This window comes from Macroventuria anomochaeta (genome assembly GCF_010093625.1).
Source record: "Macroventuria anomochaeta strain CBS 525.71 unplaced genomic scaffold BU25scaffold_21, whole genome shotgun sequence".
Taxonomy (NCBI): Eukaryota; Fungi; Ascomycota; class Dothideomycetes; order Pleosporales; family Didymellaceae; genus Macroventuria; species Macroventuria anomochaeta.
The window spans coordinates 550,595-573,370 of NW_022985382.1; the positions used below are offsets into that span (position 1 = coordinate 550,595).

Below are 22,776 nucleotides of genomic sequence, written 5' to 3' on the forward strand. Positions count from 1 at the left end.
CACCAATGAGCCTCGGCCGCCGCCACGCTAGCGGAACTTGGGGTCAGCAACTTGGAAAGAGCGATCTTGACTTGTTGGCATCGACAGTTCTGACGTTTTCTGCTGTTGTTCACCAATCGCCCATTATGGACGGTCTCTTCGCACCGTTCGGTGTTCGCATCGAAGCCAGCAACTCCCTTGTGCAGGCTGCCTTCTCTGCCTTCCTCCTTGTTGGCATTGTATCTTTTGCAGCACCCATTGTCAGCACCGTCCGTGTCCTCCTGAGCTTGTTTGTCCTTCCTGGCAAGGCTGTATGTGCCCCTCATTAATTATGTATACGTGCCATAAGCTGATGAAGTTTGTCAGCTCACCGAGTTCGGTCCTTGTGGCACATGGGCTCTCATTACCGGTGCTTCTGATGGCATTGGCAAGGAGTTCGCTCTTTCCCTCGCAGCTAAGGGCTACAACCTGATCCTCGTCTCGCGCACCCAGTCCAAGCTCGACTCCCTCTCCGCCGACATCTCTTCCAAGTATGGACCCAAAACCTCCGTCAAGACTCTGGCAATGGACTTTGCACAGAACAAGGACGCCGACTACACCAAGCTGGCAAAGCTCGTTGATGGACTCGACATCTCCATCCTGGTCAACAATGTCGGTCTGAGCCACAACATCCCCGTGCCCTTCAACGAAACACCCAAGCAGGAGATGAACGACATCATCGTCATCAACTGCATGGCCACCCTGAAGGTCACCCAGCTCATCACCCCTGGCATGCAGGAGCGCAAGCGTGGTCTTGTCCTTACCATGGCTTCGTTCGGTGGTTTCTTCCCCACACCTCTTCTGGCAACCTACTCTGGCAGCAAGGCCTTCCTGCAGCAGTGGTCTACTGCTCTTGGCTCTGAGCTCCAGCCGTACGGTGTCCACGTCCAGTGCGTCCAGTCTCACCTCATTACCACCGCCATGTCCAAGATCCGCAAGCCATCTGCGCTGGTGCCCAATCCCAAGCAGTTCGTCAAGGCTGCGCTCAGCAAGATTGGTCGTTCAGGTGGTGCGCAAAATGTTGCCTTCACAAGCACACCCTACTGGAGCCACGGTCTGATGCAGTGGTTCTTGTCGAGGTTCCTCGGCGAGAGGTCGCACGTTGTCGTCAAGGTTAACCGAGGCATGCACGTCGACATCCGCAACCGCGCATTGAGGAAAGCAGAACGCGACGCCAAGAAGCAGTGAATGATGACGTAGATTCATGTTGTCAAGCGATCACACATTTTGCGCATCAAGGACGGTACGCACAGCACACCAGAAGTGACGAATGAGATGGCCATGGTCCAGCAACAAGTAATAATACCACTATCAAGCGCTCAAATCCTGAACGCCTCGCCCCCATCCAAACATGTCTTCTTCCTCTCACTTCGCCTCATCCTTCTTCAGCTCAGTCCAGTTCCACTGCATCCTCAACCCCGGATGGTCCGCGTCATCTTCTTCCACCGACTCAGCATCACTCGAGTCCTCAATCGGCGCCTTCCTTTCCCTCCCTTTCTCCAACCTCATCTTACTGACGTGTATACAGCCTTCCTCCAGCAGCCCGCCGTGTAGATATGATGTGAGTGGGCAGGGTGCGGTTGTGGGCATTCTGAAGCTGGGGTTTTCCATCAGCTCATGTCCTTTCCTCTCAATAGACGGAGCTCACATGAAGCCGGGTCCTTCTATCAGGTTGATCATGAACGTTCCGCCTGCAGCTGTAACGAGCCTTCTTAATGAGATTGCAAGATTGGTCTGCGCTTCGTAGTCTGTGACGCGGACGGTGTAGATGTCGGCTGGTTGTGAGGACATGTGTGGCACGAACATGATCGCAACGTCCTTCTGAGATGTAGATTGCAATTGAACGTAGACAACAGGCTGGAGATATTCGGCAATCCGAATGAGGTGGAGATAGAAACGGTAAAGTGTGCCGCACGATGAACCTAGTTCTTTAGACTTATAATCTCACCATCAATCGAACTCGAACTCTGTCTAGGTCTAGTCGTCTCAAAGGGCAGTACAAACCAGACTCTTGGGAGCGGACCGGGCTGATCATATACATATACATACTTTCCACAAGTTAGAAGCTGGTTACGTTTATCAACAGAGCCCGCCAGCCTTCAAGCCGACACCTCACATCATGCAAGCCTTACCATGCGGACAGTATCGTGGCGCCTATGGGCTTGAGAAAGGTTTGCCCTGTGGGTTCACGCCTGATCGAAATTCAGCTCATCTTACAGCATGCATTCGACAAATCGGAGCTTTTAAGAGTGCATCTTTTGGCCTTAGTCATTCTCACTATCATCCAGAACGGATAGCGCTGGTATCTGAACTGGAGGGGTGTGCAGATAGTCCCGGAGAGGTACCTAAGGGTGATGCAGAGGAGTTTGCTTCGAGTATGGGGGCGGAAAAAGCATCATTCGACCTCGGAGATGTGAGGTTCGGAGGTGGCGACGACTTGACCCCGATCGCTTTGTGCATCCGTCAAAGAACTGTCATCGGGATAATTGTATCGTGGAGTCAGGCCTTTGACCCGGCGGCTGGAAAGTCTCGTGACCAAAGTTATATCGAAGTCATGCTGTGTCGTTGTGACGAAAAGATCTGGAGTGCAGCTGTACCACACATGCAGGGTGTGCAATGGCTTCGCCAGGCTTCGGTTCCGAGGTGCTGGATCGATGTAGTACCTCGCGAGGATGAGGCTTGGAGGGAGGTATTCGTGCGATGGAGGTAGGAATAAACAAACATGGTATTCGTATTCGAGAATCGCATGGTACTACGTAGGAAATCTATGATTGGGTTTGTTAATCTGCAAAGGTCGTGGGCTTCGATGTCACCATTGAGTCGTAGTGATTACAATATGTTTTTCATTGCTAAAACTGTATTCGTCTGTCTTCACCATCTCAAGTAGATACAGAGCCGCTATGCGTGTACTCATCGCAAACCTGGGATCTATGCAAGCCGGCCGCGAGTCTTCATCCAACACCGCAAGTGAAAGTTGTCGAAATTACAAGCGAACGACGCAGCTATCTAAAGAAGCCATGTTGATCGATATCTGTAATTGGCAGCGTTTCGTTTGAGTCGACTGAGTAGAGCGTATCGGTGGAGATTAAGGAAAGGCTCAGGCTTTCCTCGCTTGGGCTCCTGTCGAAATTGTTCTACAATTCGTCTTTTTGGACCTGAGCGACGCGCTCCCAGAGCTCGACGGCGCGTTCGGACTTCAGCTGCAGGGCTGTTAGCAGTAGCCATAAGCCTCAGAATTTGGATGAGCACGTACCTTGAGAAGATGCATTTCCAAGTTCCCCTCTGCATTCGGCGAATTAAATAGCAATCGCCCATCCTTGGGCTTTGCGCCTTCGGAGTCTGCGCCGAAGACCATTGTCTCTGTAACAGCGGCGTTGAGAATCAAGCGGTGTGTGCCGTCTGCGCGCAGGACGAAGCGTGCCTTCTTTGGTTCGTCTTTAGTAACGTTGAGCTTGATGTTACCAACACCGCGTTCTTTCCACCCTCGGTCTTTGCCTTCGCCATCCATTGTGTAGAGCTTTGCACGACCAACCCATGCCGAATCTTCGTGTTCTTCGCCCGTTTCTGTGGCTGGAGAGATGTTAGTGAATAGCAATTGGGTGGTATGCTGCAACTTACGAGCTGCGCCAGACAGCAGTTGGCTTGACCGTCGGTCGTCGTCTGTCTCCTTTTCAGGCCTGTCTTCACTATCGTCCTCTTGGTCAGATCCGTCGTCGTCCTCCTTATCGCCAGGGGCACCGAATGCTCGCTCAGGCTTGGAACTGAGTCCAGTGATGCCTGGTGCGCCAGGTGTTGCGAACGAGCTGGTGCCGAGTGGCTTCGAAGCAAAAGAGCCGCCAAAGGGGCTGCTTGATGCGCCACCAAACCCGCTTCCACTGCCAAAGCCCGATTTGGCACCGCCCAGCGATCCAAATCCACTTCCAGAGGATGCTGCCGTTGTCGAAGATGTCGCTGCAGGGGAAGCAAAAGAGCTTAGCTTAGGGGCGCCGCCAAATGGCGAACCTGACTTAGCAGTAGCACCAAAGCTTCCAAAAGGCGACGCGCTCGAGTTCGCCAAGCTGCCAAATCCAGAGGCTTTGAATTTATCGTCTGAAGTCTGAGGCAGAGCTTCTGTCTTGTCCGAAGGCTTGGGTAGTGCAGGTTTTGCAGACATGGCGGCGAAGGGTGATGCTGCAGATGTGTTTGCGAAACCGCTGCCAGCTGGTATAGACGTCACAGGCTTAGTCTCTTCTTTGTCCCGTGCCCGTTTTGACTCGCGCTCGTCTCCTGCCTTTGTTGTTGCTTGGCCATTCACAGGCGCGTCTTTTGTGCTTTCCTCCACGGCCTCGGAGCCTTCAGCCTCATCGCGCGGGCGCTTGTTCTTCGGACTTGTGCCCGTGCGTGCCTTTGTATCTGTAAGCTTTGTTATGTTCTTGCTTGGAGACGTCATCTCAGCGTCTGTCTCTTCGATCCTCGACACGGAGGTAGTCGTAGGTTTGGCGAGAGCTCCACCTTCAAGGTCCTTCGTAATGTCCCTCGATCGTTTGCGCGAATGCCTCTCAGGCTTGTCTGAAGTCTTCTCCAACCTCTCCTGCTTCTTGTCCGGTTGCTTGTCCCCCTCGTTGTCATCGTCAATGTCTTCTCGACTGCGCTTCCTCCGTAACCGTCCACGCTCGCTGTCTGACCCTGACGCGCTGCGGCTTCCTGATTCCAAGCTGCCATTCGCGTTGTCGGTTGTGGTCTGCCTCAGAACCGAAATCGGATTTGCCGTGGCATCGATGCTTGTCTTCTGGAACTTCTCCCGGACTGGTCTGCCCTCGCTATCACTACTCTTATCGCTGCGTGCTGGTGAGACGGCAGCTTTGGCGACTCCTGGCACCGTCTCTTGTTGCTCCGACGAGCTCATTGTAACTGTACTGTATGTTCGTGTGTTCGGTATGGAGGCGCTGCGGCACGCGCTAGGGGAGGGTTTCGAGGAGATCTGCCGTCTAGACGCAGAAACTTTGGTGGTGCTGCTTGCAGTGTGCTCCCTTGACTGCCGAGATCAAGTGGGTCTAACTACAGTGGTATTGTATGTAGTCGTGAAAGGCGTGGTATCGTGAGGATAAGCTGCGGAGGTGATGCGGCAAAGCTTCGAGATGGGCGGTTTACAAAGGGCCGGATGCTCTTTCACCATCAAGAAAGGAGTATGGATGTTGGTCGTGTGAGCTGCGGGCTTGTGCACTGCAAATTCTGGCGTGGTATAAGGTGGTGGGCTCGTGCCTGGTGAAGAGCCGTTGCCGCGGTGCGTTCGGTCAATGCGCCTTTGACTATTTACTCAGATCTGCAGACCAATGCGCTCGCTATGAAACATGCAATTACACGATCTAGGCAGACACCCGTGAATAGGGGAAGGCACAGGTGCGAGCGCGTGTGGGAGGCGACTGGACGGAAAGGCGCAGATTGCTGGCGCTTGGCTGTTGAGTGTGTTGTCGATGTGACGAGGCTCAATGGTGGGGTCTGGACTGAGTGGTAGACTCGGGCGAGCACGTCGACTGCACGTCTTCACTCATCAAACTTAAGAGTAGATCTTACAAGAGAAATTTGTGAATTTGGTCGTTGAATTCTGAACGAAACTCCCGTGTCTCAGACGAGACATGCTGTTCGTGACACCCACCCAAACGCCCGGTATAGTACAGCATACTTTACACGCAACCAGCTCAGCTGATGAAGCAAATGCAGCCCAGCGCAATGTAGAAAACAAACAGAGGGTATACTGCGATGCCAACACGGTTCCTGACCACTCCAGAGCCGCCCATAATGCTGACTCCTGCCGCTAAAGACCATGCAATGAGAACGAGATAGACTGGTATCCTGACGATCATCGGTATGCCCACTGCACTGAGGAGCGAGGCGATGACGAGAGGGAAGAGCGTGTAGCCGATGATTGAAATGGACTGGAAGAAGGCACTGAAGATTGGTTAGCAGGCTGGTCATGAAGGGGAGACTGTCTTCAACATACATATGTCCTCCTAGAAGCTTGATCTGTAGCGTCACGACAGCTTCGCCAATCCACACCATGGCGAAGATGCCAGAGAACACTAGGTCCTTCTGCGAGTCCTTTGCTCCGCGTGAGAGGAACAGGCTGAGCAGCAGGCAGAAGATGAGGGGTCCCCACAGGTCCCAGTCTCGCAGGCCCTCACTCATGCCGCCCTGCAGCAGCACGTCTGCATCTGGCCATCTGCCTGCCAGGTTCCTGATGCCACCTCCAAAGCCGTCTGCTTCACCGCGCTCAGCGGCTGCTATGCCTCCGCCCTGCTGCATCATGCCGCCAAGCAGGTACTTGGGGTACAGCACCTGCTTCATCTTCTCCCAGATGGCCAGGAGGTCGCGTGACAATGTCTCCCATACTGTCTCGTCAATGGTGTTGGTGGGCGCACGGCGGTCCTCGCCAGGGATGCTCGAGGTCAAGTACGACTGCGTGTTCGCACCGCCGGGCGCAATTCTTCCAGTGAGCGGAGCGCGGTCCGAGGTCCCCTGCAGTGGGTCATCGAGGTCGTCGAGTGTCGCTGTGAGTCGTTAACTTGGTGTTGCAGTGCATCGTGCATATGCCATAGGCAGCCGCAACGCACCATCATCGGGGTCAATCAGGTCCCGCTCCACCGCGTCGTTATCATAGACCGCGTTGGAAGTGGAAGCGCTCGGCATCATTGCCGCCATAGTGAAAACCCTGCAAGAACGGGACGCGGGATAATTCCTCAACGGGCACGTGTTTAGCTTGAATGTTGTTGTTGAAGATGCGCTTGTATCAAAATGATGCCAGCTGGAGCTCTGTGATGAGGTTGCGGTACCCAACGCGGTTAGAGTTCCGCTGGCAGGGATGCTTGGTCGCCTCTAGCGCGTGAAGGGCACCAGACGTTGCTCTTCACTATTTATGCCCGAATCATGTTACCGCCGCTGGCTCCCGTCTCCGCGTTATCTGTCGCCGTTATATATTGTGTCCCACGCCGCCCGCCTTGAAGACAGGTCCAATATCGTACATCGCACATCATGACTGACCCCGTTCTCAACGACATCTCCCACAGGCGCTTTAACCTGCTGCGAGGAAGCTGGATACTGGTTTCGCCGCACCGCACAAAGCGACCATGGCAGTGAGATTCTCCTCGTCTAGATATCTATAATTACTGCTAATGTTTCTCCAGAGGTGCGCAAGAAGAACCATCCAAGGTCACGCTTCCAGAGTACGACCCAAAGGTGTGTGCTCACCCCACCAAGCAATCAATTTGATACTTATGCTGACGTCGTCAGTGTTATCTGTGCCCTAGCAACACACGAGCAAATGGCGAGAACAACCCAAAGTTCAAGAACACATTTGTGTTCGTGAACGACTTTAGTGCCGTCAAGGAAGAGCAGGAAAATTACCACCCCGAATCAAACAGCAAATCACTAGCTTCACGACTACTTCGTGCCGAGGCTGTCACTGGAAAATGCTATGTCATCTGCTTTTCGCCAAACCACAGCCTTACTCTCGCAGACATGACCCCTGCTGAAATAATTCCTGTCATCGAAACCTGGACCAACATCTACACATTACATCTGGACCCGAAGTCACCACTTGCCAAACTTGCCGCCACACGGTCGATACCTGAACTGGATCAAGGTCAACTGGAGAGGCCCAACGCGCAGTATCGGTACATGCAGATCTTTGAGAACAAGGGTCAAGCGATGGGTTGCTCGAATCCTCATCCCCACGGCCAAGTCTGGGCCACTACATCACTCCCTGAGGAGCCTGCGCTCGAAATCCAGCAGATGGTCAAGTACCGCCAGGAGCATAACGGTTCCCACTTGCTCACCGACTATGCTGCATTAGAATCAGAGCAGAAGGTTCGCACTGTCTTCGAGAACAAGGGTTTCTGGGCCGGTGTACCGTACTGGGGTGTCTGGCCATTTGAGATTCTCCTCACAAGCAAGCAACACAAGCGGTCGCTGGTCGACTTCAACAAGGAAGAGCGCGAACAACTCGCGGAGGTCATTGCAGAGATCACTCGCAGATACGACAACCTCTTTGAGACACAGTTCCCATACAGTAAGTTGCATCATTAGTTTCCGGACTTGAGCACGTGACTAATGCATATGTAGGTATGGGTATCCATCAAGCGCCTCTGGAAGGTACAAACGATGAGATTGAGTGCAGCCATTTCCACATCCACTTCTACCCACCCCTGCTCCGCAGTGCAACTGTTCGGAAGTTCCAGGTCGGCTACGAGATGCTGGCTGAGCCTCAGCGCGACATCACGCCTGAGCAAGCTGCAGACCGCCTGAGAGGTTGTTGCGGCCCACTTTACCGTAAGAGCTTCGAAGAAAAGCCCTACACCAACGGTATCAACGGCATCAATGGCGCCAACGGTACTGATGGGATCAATGGTTACCAATAGGCATCTTCCAGCTTGATATCCCCGAAAGTTTTCGCTGGGGAAGGGCGTTTGGGGTACTACTAAGACAACTACATTATTGTCGGGGTTCGCAGACTTGTATTGCAATTCAAGGATTTTGGAGTCGATATCCACTCGAAGTACAGTGGGACAGCATTATTATAGCATTACACGGAGTGTGTATAGGCGTCAGAAGGCATAGGTCTTCTTCAAATCAAACTCAACAACACACAAACCTAGCCAGCGATAGCAGGCTTGAGCTCATACACAATTAGTCCCGTCAGCATCCAACAAGATTAGATAAACGCTCAACAGCTTCCATCATCGTCAACGAATGCATGTCCTGTCCATCCATTGCTCACCACTCTTTAGATCATAATATTGTGTTGCATTTGCCTTTACCGCTTTCCTGTACTGTCAGGCACGTATCCGTCCAACCGTCACACAACACCCGTCAACAATGTCAATAATGGCAGGAAAGTGCCCGAGCCGCTCTAATAGGGGTAAGGATATAGCAATAGAGGAGGGTCAGGAGGTTGAGTTGGAATGGAGTAATAAGTAAGAACAACACCTGTCCTGCAACTAAATATGTAGCAAGTACCATCAACAGCAATATCTTCAGTTCAACCCGCTTGGTTGAAGGCTCCCGCTACGCGGAAGCGGCCTCAGACATAAACATCTGAACATGCTTTATGCCCGAAAGATATACATGAATGCAACCACACGTCCCATTAATGGTTGCTGGTCCCGCGTTGTGATATGGTAAACACGTGAAAGGGCGTGCGAACTTTTCTTCACTGCTGCACTTTCTGTTGCAGTAAATGCAATAAGTGAATGTGTAACCGCGCAGGGCAGTAAGTCAGGGGTAACCGCGCGAAGCAGTAAAATCAGTATATTCTGTTGTGTTGTTGTTCAGTGTTCTGTCTCTCTCACCGGGCCATCAGGGTCTGTTTACATGACGTATCTGTCGTTCAGACAGAAAGTGCTATTGGAACAGGCAAGAGCACTGCACCAGCACACGTGGCAGACATGACCGCTTTACCCCATAAACCATCACACTTTCACTCGTTTACAGTGTAAATTGTTGGCCACTAGTATTTCCCTTCCGCCCACAACAACTTAACCGCCTTACCTCACGCACATCCCATCTCACAACAGCCTGCATCGAGCGCCTTACCATCATGGCCACTGCCGTAGACTCACATAGGACGTTAAACCAATCAATCAACCAATCATGGCCACTGTCGATGGCGCTGGCGGCATGCCCCGAGCAACCCTGTCTACTTTGAGAAGGGGTGCCAGCGCCACCTGAATGACACCGAAGATAACGTCTCTGGACATTCGTCTAACCAACCCATATGGTACTCGAAGTGCAAGGCTCATCGGCCAGCCCAAAGCCGCCAATCGCCTACGTCAAGATTGAGGCCGACCTTGATCAAAGCTGGTGTCTTTTATCACTGACAGTAAAACACAACGTCAGTGTTAATCGCTACAAAACACTCAAAACATGCAAACTACATTGCCCGAGCAAGAAGCTAGGCCATGATCTGAACGCTCAGGGCAACGTGCAGTCCTGAGGTCCTGCACAGCAACAGTCAAATGCTTAGCGCAAGACAAGGAGGAGATAGAACTGTTTATGTCAGTCAATAAAACGAGTTGAGTAAGTTAGGATGCAGAGATTAGGATGCAGAGATTAGGGGTGATAAAGCTTCTCCTAGCCACACTCTGCTGGGCTACCGTGTCCCCTGCAATGCACGTTGCCGCAACGCGCACCTCCGCATAATAACAGTACTACTTCACCCCCCCCCCCCAACTCAACGCCACGATGTCTGTGAAGGAAGCTGTTGCAGAGGCACGCGCTACAGAAGGTCAGGAGGGTTTTGCGTACCAGAAAATTGCTATAAACACGGTGTGTGGCGGTCAACTTTGACGCGACAACTCAAGGGAGAATGCGCGTCAAAGGAAGACCAGGCACTCAAGTAGAAATTGATGCACCCACGCGATGAGGCAGAGCTTGTGCAGTACATCAAAGGACTCAAAGAGCAACATCTTATGCCGACAAGACAAATGATCAAGAATTTTGCAGCCCTGATCATTGGAAAAGAGCCATCTGAGAGCTGGGTTACCAGCTTCCTCAACCGCAACATGTGTAGCTCTACAGCCTCGTCTTTCGTGGTGTTGATGGCCATCGCACGTATCCGGTGCACAGACACGGTAGACGGGCGCTAACAAGGTGAAGTACCCCGCACCATCATCATCCCTCACCAAAACACATCTCCAATACGAATCTTCCAAACACAACAACACCACAAACGTACGAACCCACAAAGCTCCAGTACCAAACCCCCTTTCCTGACCAGCATCAACAGAGACATCAAAATGCCTTCTGCACAGTACACCGAAGTCTATCAGAAAGTCAGCAAGATGGGTGAGAAGCTCAAGGCTGCTGGCAAGCAGGGCCCTAGCAACGACGAGCAGCTCAACGTATGTTGTCTCCAAGCCACACAGACTGTGTATATTGCGCAAGAACTGGCGGCGAAGAAGAAGTGGAACTTTGCTAACAGTTGCCTGCAGCTGTACGCCTACGCTAAGGTTGCAGAGGGCAAGGACTTCAGCAAGGCCGAGAAGCCTGGCATGTTCAACCTCGCTGTACGTTGAGAACCTCTACCCACACATGCGAACGCAGACACCATCGAACACGAAACGACCACCTTCTATTGATCCTCAAGTCTCCGCCAAGATGCACGATTTCCAAGCTGGAACAGGGATGAACGCTGACACCTCGCAGGGCAAGGCCAAGTACAACAAGTGGCAAGAGCAGGTCAACGCTGGCCTGAGCCAGAAGGACGCTGAGGCCAAGTACATCGAGCTCGGCAACGAGCTGCTCAAGAAGCACGACAACTAGATGATTCGACACACGGTTCTTGAAGACCGTGGAGGAAGACGTTGAGTATACCATGTTCTAGCATATATGAAGAAATGAAATACACGGCCTTTATCAAGCAACAAATTTTCTGAACACTATGCGTGCAGGGCAAACAAGTATTTTGGCAGATAGCTATACAATTCTCACAAGGACACCTGGCTGACTCCCTTTTCATTTAACTGGTTTCGTTTTCCTCTCTCTCATGCTACCGAAAACGGATCCAAAAGGACACTCACTCCAATGTATGCCTTCATGTTTGGAGACCGTCTCCCAACTTCAACATTATATCGTGCTTTTCTTTCTCCCTCGCGACCCGCGGGGAGGGGGGAGGGGGGTTGTACACCAAACATACAAGATGGCCAACGTACGACTGCCTTTTAAGAACTCCAAAATCAGACAAGCTTTCACGATCTCTGTTCGCGTTCATCCTCCAAAGCTTCAGGTACCCACCACATGTCGCTCCAGGGCTTGCACATCGAATACAATCTCATATGCGCCAAACATTCTGATTTCGGTATTCCATGTTCGTCTGTGTGGAAGGATTGGTTTAAAGCCCTTTACTTCTTCTCTGTACATTCTGCTTCTGCATCAACACCTCGAGTACGGAAAGTTCAATTCTCCAAAATCCTACCTTATGTTCCTGCGGATTTGCCGCTTTGAAAACCTCAAGATGAACCTTCTATGCCTCCGGTGGTCTTTTCTCTTTTGTCAGAAATTGCAGCATCGATAGGGTATGTCATTCTACAAAAGATCTCAGCGCCTTTCATTCATGTTATTCTCTAGTTGCGGCCACCATCCTTCATCCTTGAAACCCCGGAAACAAATTTCATACCTCGCTATGACTTGCTTTGACCGTCACCAAAACCATAGAGGAATGGCGCGCCTGTATCTTTGAGTCCGTGTTCTGTCATTCAAAATACTCGGCAAGTTCGTTGAATGTGTCCTGTTCCCATCCGCTGCGCAAGAAAACATTAAAAGTGTGAGCATGAGAGGCTATGTCCTCGTGGCTTCGTCTTTGGTAGCCTTACATTCAAGAGATAACATTTGAACATTTTCATCCTTTCTTCACAATCTCCAAACGCCAATCGTCCTGAATGTCGAAAGCAGCCTTTCTCGATGCATGTCCTTCTGTCCGCTAAATTTCAAATCCGCTACGCATTCGCAATAAATCGAATGTCTCTCAGAAATTCTGGCGGAGTTCAAGGAAACAACTGGCGAAATTGGCGGAATTCTGCAATAAAAAGAGTGGCAGATCTACTGCATGTTCTGATTAGTGGAGAGAGGTGGTATAAAGCTTGCTGCTCTTTCTGCATATTCTTTGCTGCTACATACTCTCACAAGAAGAACCAATATACCGTCCCCACTCATATGAATCCTGAAATCAGATATTCTCACCGACGTTCTCATCTATTTAGATACTCTGTATCCTCCAACATCATGTTTATGTTCTCAAACACACGTGGGCTATTCATATGTCCTCTTTTCTCCTCCTGCCAGAATGACGTACTCCTGCGCGGATGTGGGTGTCTCCAAAACATCTCTGTGTGCCCAAAAACACGATAGGCCTCATCTATGAGGAGCTCTCTTGGCGAAAATTCGACAAGTCTGTTCCAAGACCCTACACAGAAGGTCGTGTTTGGTGAACATCAGTGTGTATAGGAACTTCGCACTCGACAAGTCTATCATCTGGAGCTGGCGTATAAAAGGGTCACCCTTCTTTGCGATATTCATATGTCTACCATTCGTACTCTTCTGTTCCTAAGATTCCAAAAAGATGCACGTGAATGGGCCATGCTCCCTCGGAATGGTTCCAAGCAGCTTTCGTATTTGTTGCGGTATCAATCGGTCTGTATGAGGCCTGATGGTCCCTACTCAGACTATTCTGGACTAGTGTTTAATGCTCGGCCCGCTGCTACACAACCATACTCATTTTTGCGCCTGTTTGGCTGCTTTGCAATCCTAAGACTGGTCAAAACATCCCATGCCGTGCCCTTTCTAGTCTGCCAAAGCCTTCCAAAAGTAGACATACGAGCAAGTCATGAGAATTTATGCAGGTGGAAGCGTACTCTTGTTTAAATGTAAGTGCACTTGCTTGGACTAGAAGGCAAGAGCCCCGACTCATATCAGTTCTAGATGCTCGCGGATATCGCTGGGGCTGCATGGGTCACCCGTTGCTGTGTCTGCCCATGAGTGGTGTTTGAACGTGTGCGTCGAAGGGTGCCGGATCGTACCTTCCGTGCCCTGCAGGATCTGCATCCTTCCCGGAGATCAACCTTCCTGCCAGCCACCACTACATTCATCACGACGATCCTCTCAATCCCAGAAACTCTGACCGGCGGCTCATCTAGCCTTGCGGAAGCACACTGCCCGCTGCAGCGAAGATATCAAATTCTGGTCACGCAGAGTTCAGCGCTTCACCGCTTTTGGCAAAGCTGGTACTACTTGGGCAAAACTCTCTTGATAAAACCATGGGGTCGTGGCCAGCCGAGCAACACCACTGGGGAGGTCCACCCATAGGGCAAAGGATGCCCTCGAAGACACGGTTGTTGCGGCGGTATGCCTTGCGATGTCAGTGTAGTGCAGTATATAGGCTATGAAAGACAGCATTGTCTTGTATATGGTCTGTACGCATTCACCATTACGCACAAACACCCCCTCCAGGGCCAGCACGTCATGTCACAGCGCGGGAAGACTATCGCGCGGAATGGTCGCCCGCTGGATCGCTCAAGGCGAGCTCATCGTCGTCTACGAGGGGTGCGCGCTACAGCTCGGGGCCTGGATCGATCGTCATCCCGGCGGACGCCTTGCCATTCTGCACATGGTCGGCAGAGACGCGACCGACGAGATCAACGTGTGAGTGGCTGTACTGCAGCTCTGCGGTGTTCGTGGAGCGGAAACATTCTGGATCCCGTAGTATGCGTATCACTGACTTCCACTTGCGACGCAGATACCACTCCAGCAAGGCACTGCTCATGCTCGAGCGCTACATCATCGGCCGGGTAGTCGAGCCGTGGGTGAATGTCAAGCATCCTATCTGGCTCTTGAGGGCGGATGATGGGAGCATCATCGGTGGACAGGATGGCCCAAAAACAGCATCAAACCGCGCAGGGCTGCAGCTACAATCCAACCGTGGTCCAGCTACTAACCATCCAAGACTCCATCGAGCCCAGCTGGCTGCCGAAGCAGAAGAGCAGGAGCAGCAGATGTGCCTGCGACGCAGTCCGCCTCTGGATGCAAAGACACAGCAAGCGATAGCACGAGACTACCGAGCGCTGCACTAGCAGATCAAAGCAGCCGCGCTCTACCAGTGCCGCTACTCGGAGTATGCTGTCGAGACTGTCCGCTGCGGTCTTTTGTTTGGTGGCTTCGTCTACCTGCTCCGCTGCGAGTGGTACGTGACACCGAGCCTCTTCCTCGGCTTGTTCCGGGGAGGGGCCCTGGCTGACGTTGACGCAGCACCAGATCATGTTCGCGGCCCACGATGCTGGCCACCAAAGCATCACTGGCGACTCCGCCACCGACACTCACATCGGCGCGTCCATTGCGGGCCTGTGCTGCGGCATGAGCATCAGCTGGTGGAAGTCTTCGCACAACGTCCATCACCTTGTCACTAACATGCCGGAGCACGACCCTGACGTTCAGAACCCCCCTTCTTCTCGACGTCGCCAGCCTTCATCAAGAGCGTCACTTCGACCTTCCACCGCCGCCGTCTCGCGTGGAGCTGTGCGGCCGAGCTGCTGGTGCCCTACCAGCAGTACACGTACTACCCCATGATGGCCTTGGCGAGGTTCAATCTGTACGCGCTGAACTGGCTGCACGTGTGCTCGCCGCGTGTCACACAGCTTGACGCTGCGCCGTGGATGCGCCCTGTCGAGCTCGTCTTCATGGCTAGCTACTGGGCGCTTTTCGCCTACCTCTTGGTCTGGCGCACGCTGCCCTCCTGGAGCGTCCGCATCGCTTTTGTAGCTGTTTCTCACATGGCCACGATACTCCTGCACGTACAGTTCACTCTCTCGCACTGCAGCATGCCGACGTGTGACCTCGGGCCCACAGAGTCTTTCGTGCAGCATCAGCTCCGCACGACCATGGACATCGAGTGCCCGGAGAGGCTCGACTGGTTCTACGGAGGCTTGCAGTTCCAGGCCGTCCACCACCTGTTCCCACAACTTGAGGAGAGCGCAGGGTCTCGTCCGTAACTTCTGCGAGAAGACTGGCCTGAGGTACCACTGCTACGGAGTCCGAGAGGGGAACGGGATCGTGCTAGGCAGGCTGGGGCAGATTGCGCAGATGGTGGAGATGATGGTCGCATGCCAGAAGGCCATGGCAGAGGGAAGGGACGGCACGATGCAGCAGACCGGGACTTGATGTAGCTACAGGTTTTGACTTGTTATATGCATTTTGTAATCTACAGCATTCCTTCATTGCGGTGAGACTGGCAAGGCTTGGTGCGACCGGTAACCGCGAGCAGTCTAGCTGCTTTGCGAATGGCGGCCACGACGGCAGACTACAGTCACCTTCCTTTAATCTGGGCGCGCATCCGCACAAGCCACCTCACCAACATTTCCATTACAACTTTGAGTAGTTGCAGCACCACCAACAATAGACTAAATCAAATGGTTTATGGCTCATTTTACTTGTAAAAGCCTAGTATTTTGTTTGGTAACCATCTGCCTTTATAACAGCATTGATGCGGTCCTGCATACTGTGAATAAGGCAACAGATCAGTGTATCAGGTATGGTCAACCACACTGCTTTCAAAGCCTTATAGAACGCCTCCCAATCCTCCTGAGACTCTCCTATGATATCAAATTCAGGGTAAGCAAGGTGCATGGCCCTTTTAAGTGCCCACCAGAGGTGTTCAATGGGGTTTGTAACGCCTACAACCGAAAGCACCCTGATAGTGGTGTGATTCCTACAGGTTGCCGCACACCGCTCCTTTTTGGTTGCAAACTGCATCCTTGTCACCTGGACAAGGGTAGTTCCGATTCCCCTCCGAACTGTGTCCTTAATCAGTTTGGCACAGTCGTTAGATAGAGTAGTTTTTCTGTATCCTTTCGTACAAGACCTATAGGTGTAGGGAATTCAATCCTAGTGTTCTCAACGTCCCAGCACTCCCATATGCCTTGCAGTGGACTCACACTTACTTCGGACATCTTCCCTACTGGCCTGCGTCGTTACATCTACAAGCTTTGCTTAAGGCACAAATCGTAACACTTGCCCTCAATGCCGCTGCCATCTGTGTAGATGCTGAGGCTGTCTCCCTTTGCGTGCTCTCTGTCGTGTCTCTCCTGCGCCTTCTTGGCAGTCAAATTGATGTAGGTGGTTGGGCCTTGTCTCCAAGGTAGAGTGAGGAAGCATGGGATCTGTTCCTGTGTCTCAAAACCTTGGCTGCGCTTGCACTTCATGGAGGCTGACCTCCCCACAGTCCATTTCCACTGCTGAACCTGAGCAAACAAGGATTAACTAAGCAGTGACTAAGCAACATAAGCTTGTAGCTGTGTACTTAATGCCCTCCATTAGGAAAACTTTTACCTTCCATGTCACGCGCCAAACTACAGAACGGCATTTACGGACGATTTGTTAGCTTATCCTAGGCCTACTACATATGTATTGAGCAATGATTCCTGAAATATGGCATCTCCAGCATAACCAGGTTCGTTGTTAGGATCACCTGGGCGGTTTGTAGCCACATGCGGCGGCGTCAAATAACTGAAGTTTCTGATTAAGAGAATCAAAATAACAACGGAGGCCGGAGTAACCCTCTTCCTTTGACTCGCACCCACCCACGGCCCAACTACTCTGTGAGGCCAATACATTTAAAAGCCTGGTCTCTCGATGTGTGATCGCCCTCAAGGAAAGCGTTGATGTAGGTCTTGTAATACCCGGTCAGTCGGCTTTTATCGAAGACGCTATTTTCGGTGCAGAATTCCAATATGTAGCTGATCCAATTCATCCAGTATCCTCCGTACGTATTCTGGTCTTTCTTTGCGAGCAAAAGCAGTGTCTGAACTAGTTGAGAGATGGTTGGGACGCGCACTGGATGCAGATCCTGCTGGAATCGCCCTCCTCTCCCTAGGATGTCTGGTCCGGGTAGTTGATTAGGATCAGATGCTAGAGTTATGCTTTCGCAGTCCACGTTTGATAGATTTGGGAGTCGCCACAGAATGTCGGATCTTTTATAGAGGCCCAGCCGTTCGGATTCGGTGATGTGGAGATGGGTATGAGGGGTTGGAGCATAGAAAAGTTTCTTGTTGCCGATACAACCTTCTGACTTGCACTTTTTGAAACCGGCACCTTGAAGAGTGTCATAGGCAGCGTCCATGAAATCATCGTCAACAACGAAGTCGATGCCCTGGGACATGTGTTAGAATTGGTCAGCTCAGATTGACGCGAGGTACGTACATTGATTACGGTTGGAATGCCAAAAATAGTTAACATGTAATTACCCCAGAGGACATAGGGAATCTTAGCAGCATCAAGCCTTGCAGCTGCTGATGCAACGAGTCTGTCGTCGAGAGGTGGCAACTCAGAACCGTCTTGCCCCTTACTGACGTCTTCAGCCATCGTGAGAGTATTTGAAGTAGCTGATCAATGAGCAGCGATGCAGTCCAAGTCGTTCAAAACTTTGCAGGTGGATGTGTTTTGATGCTTTTGTTGAAAGAACGGCGACTGGCAGTTAAGCGCCGGCTCCGCAAACGGCGCTACTCGCCAAGCTGCCGCGCCACAGCAACCCCGGTCAAACCGCAACCCCTCCCAGAAAGAGAATACAGTCCCGCTGCCACCATACCTTCGAATTTGGTGCGCCCTGGATGTCTGAAGACCTGGTGGCTTTCACAGTGTTTGCATGCGAGACCAACGCCATGTAATAACATATTCATTCAGACAAAGCAGCTCTACCTCACAAATCGCTTTCAGTTGAAAAGCCAATCAAAGCCCCAGTTTCGCCTTCCACCACGCTTGGTCCGTTTTGTTGGATCCATTCATGATTACGTCCTGCAAAGCAGGTGTAATGCATTCCTTTTGCTGAGAGCTTAGCTGCGGCCTCCCTTGTTGCTGTTCAAGCAAAAAATATGCATCGTTTGCATCCCGCTGCTTCTTCGCCGCAGTCGGACGAAGACCACACGCAAAGATTTTGTAGACAATGAGGTCAATCTCCGATACGTATGGGATAAAACCGGTAGGGATGGTGTTGACTGCAGCTGCCGCTGACGGTAGGTATGGTAACTAATTGGTACTGTTACTACATACCAATTCCAAGACTCGGTCTTGCGAAACCAGCTTCTTACCTGCATCGTGTTGACGATATCAATTTGAATGATTTGTTTACCGTCATCGTACACGAAAAGATCCGCAAGTTGTTTGAATGGGGTATTAGCAACAGCAAGAAGTTTAGTCTCCACAGAACTAGGTGCTCCGGTCGCCGTGATGCAGAAGTCAACGTCCCTGAAACAATTAGCACGAACGGGGGAGAGCGTAAATCGGAGATTACAAACCTGCGTCGTTCTATAGTCTGGCAAGTACTTCCACAAGGCCATACCGCCAATGATGGCGACCTTCGCAGTCTGGAGTTCCGGGATAGTTTTGAAGATGTCGAGCACTACCAAAGAAGCGCGCTCTAGCTCACTAAACTTGCTAGCCATAATGTACGATAAAAGTTGATATGAAAGAATTGTCTGGTTTCGATTTCAATTTTTCATACCGTCACTGAAACTATTTATGCCCTTTAGCATGGTGATGGAAGGATTCCTCTCAAGAGATTGCATTGCGTTACAGCAGCGGCAAGATGAAACCAACATCATGTTCTTAGAGCTGAAGCAGCTTCGATCAGCGCTTATCGTCCACGACTCTAACCAGGCTTGCATTTACGCCTTGGGAGACCGTTTTAACGCCAAGATGTTTGATTGGATGTGATTGCTGTTCATATAACGGTGCGATCAGAAGTTGTTCGCTAGCGGTCCGTTGCAGTGTCTACCAGCGGCCCGTTGCAGTGTTTGCCAACGGCCCGCTGCACTGATAGTCCAGCTCATTCGGTTAGTTTGGTTTGCTTCCCCAACTCTTCACTGCTATCTCCTCCTACTATATAGTCTCGATCAATTCCAGTCAATAGCTCTCAAGATCAATCAATTCATTACCTCGATCCTTCCACAGAAGTCAACTCAATTTTAGTCTCCAAGTAGCAGGGACCATACATGGATCTCACATTATGCCTTCATGAAACCCGCCAGGAGAAGCGCTTGCGCTTGCCGGCACGTGGCTCGATTGTAGAGAGTGGGCTGCATGCCCTGGCGTCCGCTGGCTGCCATTTTGGGGGCGGAGCGTTGATATCATAGCGTAGAGTCAGGCATAACATGACCTTGTCTGACCTCACGCATGAGCATGAGACGTCCGCAACGCGCGCCGGCTCTGGGTGGGTCAGTACGTCCAGACGAAGGACGGAGTTGAGACGCATACCTCATCTCGCTCGGCGCCACAACCGGGCGTTGGAGCTAAGTTACGACGAGCTGCAGGTGTTGGATGAGAAGGGCTGGGCACACATCTGAGGGCATGGCAGTGCGGGCTATGCCTCGCTATACAGGTTGAGTGCCAATGTGGCAATGTTCTCGCTTCATCCAACTACAGGGGATACATTGGTGCTCTGAAGACTCAACGAAAGGAGGTTGTGATCTATTCGTAATGGATGAGATGGGGCCCATGTGATGTGAGCCGAGGGACATCTTGCTACCAAGTCCGAATTGCCTGTCTCCAACATTCTGCAAAAGTTTTGGGATATCATAAGATCGACAAGAACCTTGAGGCTTGGCGGTAATTTAACGAATGGCTTACAGTGATCGAACGCAGTCACTGGGGGGTGTGCAGCCAAAACTTTGATCAAGCTAAGGCGTGCGAAGTGGGAGGAGCGAGACATGCAACCGGCTCAAAACTAGGAGAGAGTGTGAAGAAACACCGGAGAGCCGCCTAGCAAGTGCAGGCAGATACCCAACAAGGCAGTTGGATGAGGCTCAAGCGGGCAGTACCTGGATACATATAACCAGTCCGTCGAGTGGTCGCAGTAAAGCAGCAAGCCGGCCAAGCGAACTAGCGAGCCCGCTAAGAGAGCATCTGTTTCCTGCATTAGGCAACCGCGATTTCCAGATGCGGTTCCACCTTCACACACATACCTAGAGTATATATTAAGAAACCCCTAATATTAAAGTTATAGCTAGTATATTAGTCCTAATACTGAATTTCTTCTATGAAAGTGTGAGGCAACAGCTTGGCTCCACTGCGCTACACGGCCCAAAAAGGTACAGTGTACTGAATAGCAGCACTGAGGCCGAATAGTCTATATGCCCAGCCGTGGCTGAGTATGTATACCCGTGACAAGAAGATTTTATTAACTTTTGAACTTTACTCTTTTACTAGTAAAAAATTAACTTAGTCAAGTAGCTATATTATTAGAGTTTTTTTTTTTTTTTTTTTCCAAATGTTAAAGATAATTAAAAATCGAATACTTTTCTAATAGAAAGTATCTCATATTCAAGGTTAAATTTCTTATACTTCATTGTTTTTCCTAGTAAAACCCGGTCGTCACGCGCACGGACACGGTAAAACCAGGTGGCTTTACGCGCGGTGCCGACCTGCCCGAAAGGAAGTTTTCACCCTGCAGCAAAGTGGCGGTCATGGTGTCGTTAGCCATAGCCTAAAGGTTCCGCCTCGGCGAACCTTCTTTATCCACCCAACATGTCTGGAAATCGTACAAACTAGCATCGAACGGAACCTCCTCCGCACGTTCACAGTTGACGGCTGCAAATCCCTCCCGCTCGGGCCACTGAGGCTCAGCTCGCCCAGGCTTGCGCAAAACAACGGCGTCGATCTTGTGGACAAACTCAAAGTCTATGCACTCGGTACGCAACAGTGGGCCGAGCTAACGTGGGCTCGCCCTGCCTCGATCGATTGGTTTAACGTCCTATTTGAGTAAATCGCCCTGCCTCGAGACAACATGTCAAAATGGCGGCGATCTCCACTCTTGCAGCAGCCATCGTATGATTCCTTCACTCAAGTTGACAGCTTCGTTACTCAAACCTCCGCGAGCAGATGAGGTTGCTGCCGTACTTTCTACTGTTTACTCCACTCGTCTCGGTTGTCGCGATGCCTTATCCGATCATGGCTGGATCCGTGGGTGAGGCACTGGCAGAGCGAGACGACATCCACAAGACGTATGCTGGGGAACCCCCTTCGGACAGGACGATGTTTGTGGTTATATCGTTGTTTTTCACGATGATACTATCGTTGCTGCTGGGTATGTTTCGAGTCAGGAGATGTGAAGATGCAATTGCTGACACTTCTGGCAGGGGCACGGTTCGACAGACTGCGAAAGAGTGCTATGGTGTCGCGCAATATCACTTCGATGATTGTACTTGTCCTGTACTCTCTCGTCTTTGCATTCATCTTCGCTTCAGCCATCATGATTGCAGGCCAAGGCTTGTTTAACCACAGTCTTTGTTTCTCGGCGACATGGATCTGTTTGATCCTCTACACTGCATGCAAGGGCACAATGTAAGTTCTCGAACTTGATCGGGAAGCCTTGATGGGCTAACATGATCATAGCTATATCTTCATCGTTGAGCGAGTTCACGTCGTCCGCGCTCCATTTGTCCGCCGAAGCCGCGACTGGCTGTACTCGGGATGCATGGTTATGGTCATCGCATCATTCCTTGGAGTTGCGATCAACGCTTATCTCCATCCCATCCACGAGATGCAAGTCGATGGGCGCTGCCATATGGGAATTCCCGGGCAAGCCTCGATTCCTTTCATGGTTATCGACATTAGCGTCAACGCTGCACTGACTGTTGTGTTCTTCTACCTGCTCCGACCAGTCGTCAAGCTTCATGGATTGAACACGATCTCCGGTGTTTTCGGAAAGAACACTTTGAAAAACCCAAATACACCACAAGCGAAGAAGGAAACTGCAGTGCAGCGCAACATCAGGATCCTGCTGTGGAAGAGTTTGATCGGAAGCATGCTCATTATGCTGCCTACCATCGCCAATATGGTTCAGTTCTACATCACCGGCGGACGGGAGCTGGCGTTGATCTGTCTGGCGCTGTGTGTTGCAGATGTCGGTTGGGACGCGGTTGTTATTCACTGGCTTACCTTCGGGTCCGCGGAGTCGGAGAAGGAGCTCACTCGCTCAACACAAGAGTCCATGCATTCCATGCATGTATCCACACCTGGCTCTTTGCGCCCCAAGGAATCACAAGAGGCTATAATCCCGCCGCTGCATGAGTGGAGGGTTAACCCAGTAGACGAGAAGCACGAAGCTAGGGACGTCATCATTGCGTCAAAGACGCCTTGAGCTGGCAGATAGAAGTGCTGTGAAATATATAATGTCTATAAGTTTAGTCTTTGGAGGTCGAGACAGGTACATAACTCGAATCAAAGCCACTCCTTCAAAGACGTTAC

At 51.3% G+C, this 22,776-nt stretch overlaps 11 protein-coding genes across 11 annotated transcripts; 6 read left to right on the plus strand and 5 right to left on the minus strand.

The window, feature by feature from the left end:
- The first annotated feature begins 84 nt into the window (after window positions 1-84).
- BU25DRAFT_449430 (NAD(P)-binding protein) lies at window positions 85-1,443 on the plus strand. Its single transcript, XM_033709639.1, has 2 exons — window positions 85-290; window positions 346-1,443. The coding sequence occupies exons 1-2, from the start codon at window positions 126-128 to the stop codon at window positions 1,204-1,206; spliced, it is 1,026 nt and encodes a 341-aa protein (XP_033560686.1). The 5' UTR covers window positions 85-125; the 3' UTR covers window positions 1,207-1,443.
- BU25DRAFT_422645 (uncharacterized protein) lies at window positions 1,370-2,728 on the plus strand (the record flags this gene model as incomplete). Its single annotated transcript, XM_033708164.1, has 4 exons — window positions 1,370-1,443; window positions 1,547-1,579; window positions 1,875-1,917; window positions 2,000-2,728. The coding sequence occupies 4 exons, from the start codon at window positions 1,370-1,372 to the stop codon at window positions 2,726-2,728; spliced, it is 879 nt and encodes a 292-aa protein (XP_033560687.1).
- Window positions 2,729-3,152: 424 nt separating this feature from the next.
- BU25DRAFT_432264 (uncharacterized protein) lies at window positions 3,153-4,903 on the minus strand (the record flags this gene model as incomplete). Its single annotated transcript, XM_033708710.1, has 3 exons — window positions 3,153-3,218; window positions 3,272-3,588; window positions 3,637-4,903. 3 exons carry the CDS (start codon window positions 4,901-4,903, stop codon window positions 3,153-3,155), a joined length of 1,650 nt encoding a protein of 549 aa, XP_033560688.1.
- A 674-nt stretch (window positions 4,904-5,577) lies between these two features.
- Window positions 5,578-6,773, minus strand: BU25DRAFT_411895 (Yip1-domain-containing protein). The gene is made up of 3 exons (XM_033706664.1): window positions 6,609-6,773; window positions 5,999-6,545; window positions 5,578-5,946 (listed from the first exon to the last, which is right to left on the minus strand). Exons 1-3 carry the CDS (start codon window positions 6,694-6,696, stop codon window positions 5,697-5,699), a joined length of 885 nt encoding a protein of 294 aa, XP_033560689.1. The 5' UTR covers window positions 6,697-6,773; the 3' UTR covers window positions 5,578-5,696.
- Window positions 6,774-6,918: 145 nt separating this feature from the next.
- BU25DRAFT_370429 (galactose-1-phosphate uridylyltransferase) lies at window positions 6,919-8,731 on the plus strand. The gene is made up of 4 exons (XM_033703950.1): window positions 6,919-7,127; window positions 7,179-7,230; window positions 7,285-8,062; window positions 8,116-8,731. The coding sequence occupies exons 1-4, from the start codon at window positions 7,027-7,029 to the stop codon at window positions 8,409-8,411; spliced, it is 1,227 nt and encodes a 408-aa protein (XP_033560690.1). The 5' UTR covers window positions 6,919-7,026; the 3' UTR covers window positions 8,412-8,731.
- A 2,056-nt stretch (window positions 8,732-10,787) lies between these two features.
- Window positions 10,788-11,313, plus strand: BU25DRAFT_395360 (uncharacterized protein; the record flags this gene model as incomplete). Its single annotated transcript, XM_033704784.1, has 3 exons — window positions 10,788-10,892; window positions 10,983-11,057; window positions 11,197-11,313. 3 exons carry the CDS (start codon window positions 10,788-10,790, stop codon window positions 11,311-11,313), a joined length of 297 nt encoding a protein of 98 aa, XP_033560691.1.
- Window positions 11,314-14,038: 2,725 nt separating this feature from the next.
- Window positions 14,039-15,699, plus strand: BU25DRAFT_432268 (fatty acid/sphingolipid desaturase; the record flags this gene model as incomplete). Its single annotated transcript, XM_033708711.1, has 6 exons — window positions 14,039-14,187; window positions 14,282-14,553; window positions 14,626-14,755; window positions 14,832-14,970; window positions 15,015-15,479; window positions 15,517-15,699. The coding sequence occupies 6 exons, from the start codon at window positions 14,039-14,041 to the stop codon at window positions 15,697-15,699; spliced, it is 1,338 nt and encodes a 445-aa protein (XP_033560692.1).
- Window positions 15,700-16,672: 973 nt separating this feature from the next.
- BU25DRAFT_411900 (uncharacterized protein) lies at window positions 16,673-17,968 on the minus strand. Its single transcript, XM_033706665.1, has 2 exons — window positions 17,737-17,968; window positions 16,673-17,686 (listed from the first exon to the last, which is right to left on the minus strand). The coding sequence occupies exons 1-2, from the start codon at window positions 17,896-17,898 to the stop codon at window positions 17,129-17,131; spliced, it is 720 nt and encodes a 239-aa protein (XP_033560693.1). The 5' UTR covers window positions 17,899-17,968; the 3' UTR covers window positions 16,673-17,128.
- Window positions 17,969-18,130: 162 nt separating this feature from the next.
- BU25DRAFT_395368 (uncharacterized protein) lies at window positions 18,131-18,974 on the minus strand (the record flags this gene model as incomplete). The annotated part of the gene is made up of 2 exons (XM_033704785.1): window positions 18,131-18,558; window positions 18,621-18,974. 2 exons carry the CDS (start codon window positions 18,972-18,974, stop codon window positions 18,262-18,264), a joined length of 651 nt encoding a protein of 216 aa, XP_033560694.1. The 3' UTR covers window positions 18,131-18,261.
- An 830-nt stretch (window positions 18,975-19,804) lies between these two features.
- BU25DRAFT_411901 (uncharacterized protein) lies at window positions 19,805-20,307 on the minus strand. Its single transcript, XM_033706666.1, has one exon. The coding sequence runs from the start codon at window positions 20,237-20,239 to the stop codon at window positions 19,940-19,942; it is 300 nt and encodes a 99-aa protein (XP_033560695.1). The 5' UTR covers window positions 20,240-20,307; the 3' UTR covers window positions 19,805-19,939.
- A 1,170-nt stretch (window positions 20,308-21,477) lies between these two features.
- On the plus strand, window positions 21,478-22,669 carry BU25DRAFT_459617 (uncharacterized protein; the record flags this gene model as incomplete). The annotated part of the gene is made up of 3 exons (XM_033710292.1): window positions 21,478-21,613; window positions 21,666-21,870; window positions 21,922-22,669. 3 exons carry the CDS (start codon window positions 21,478-21,480, stop codon window positions 22,667-22,669), a joined length of 1,089 nt encoding a protein of 362 aa, XP_033560696.1.
- Window positions 22,670-22,776: the final 107 nt, after the last annotated feature.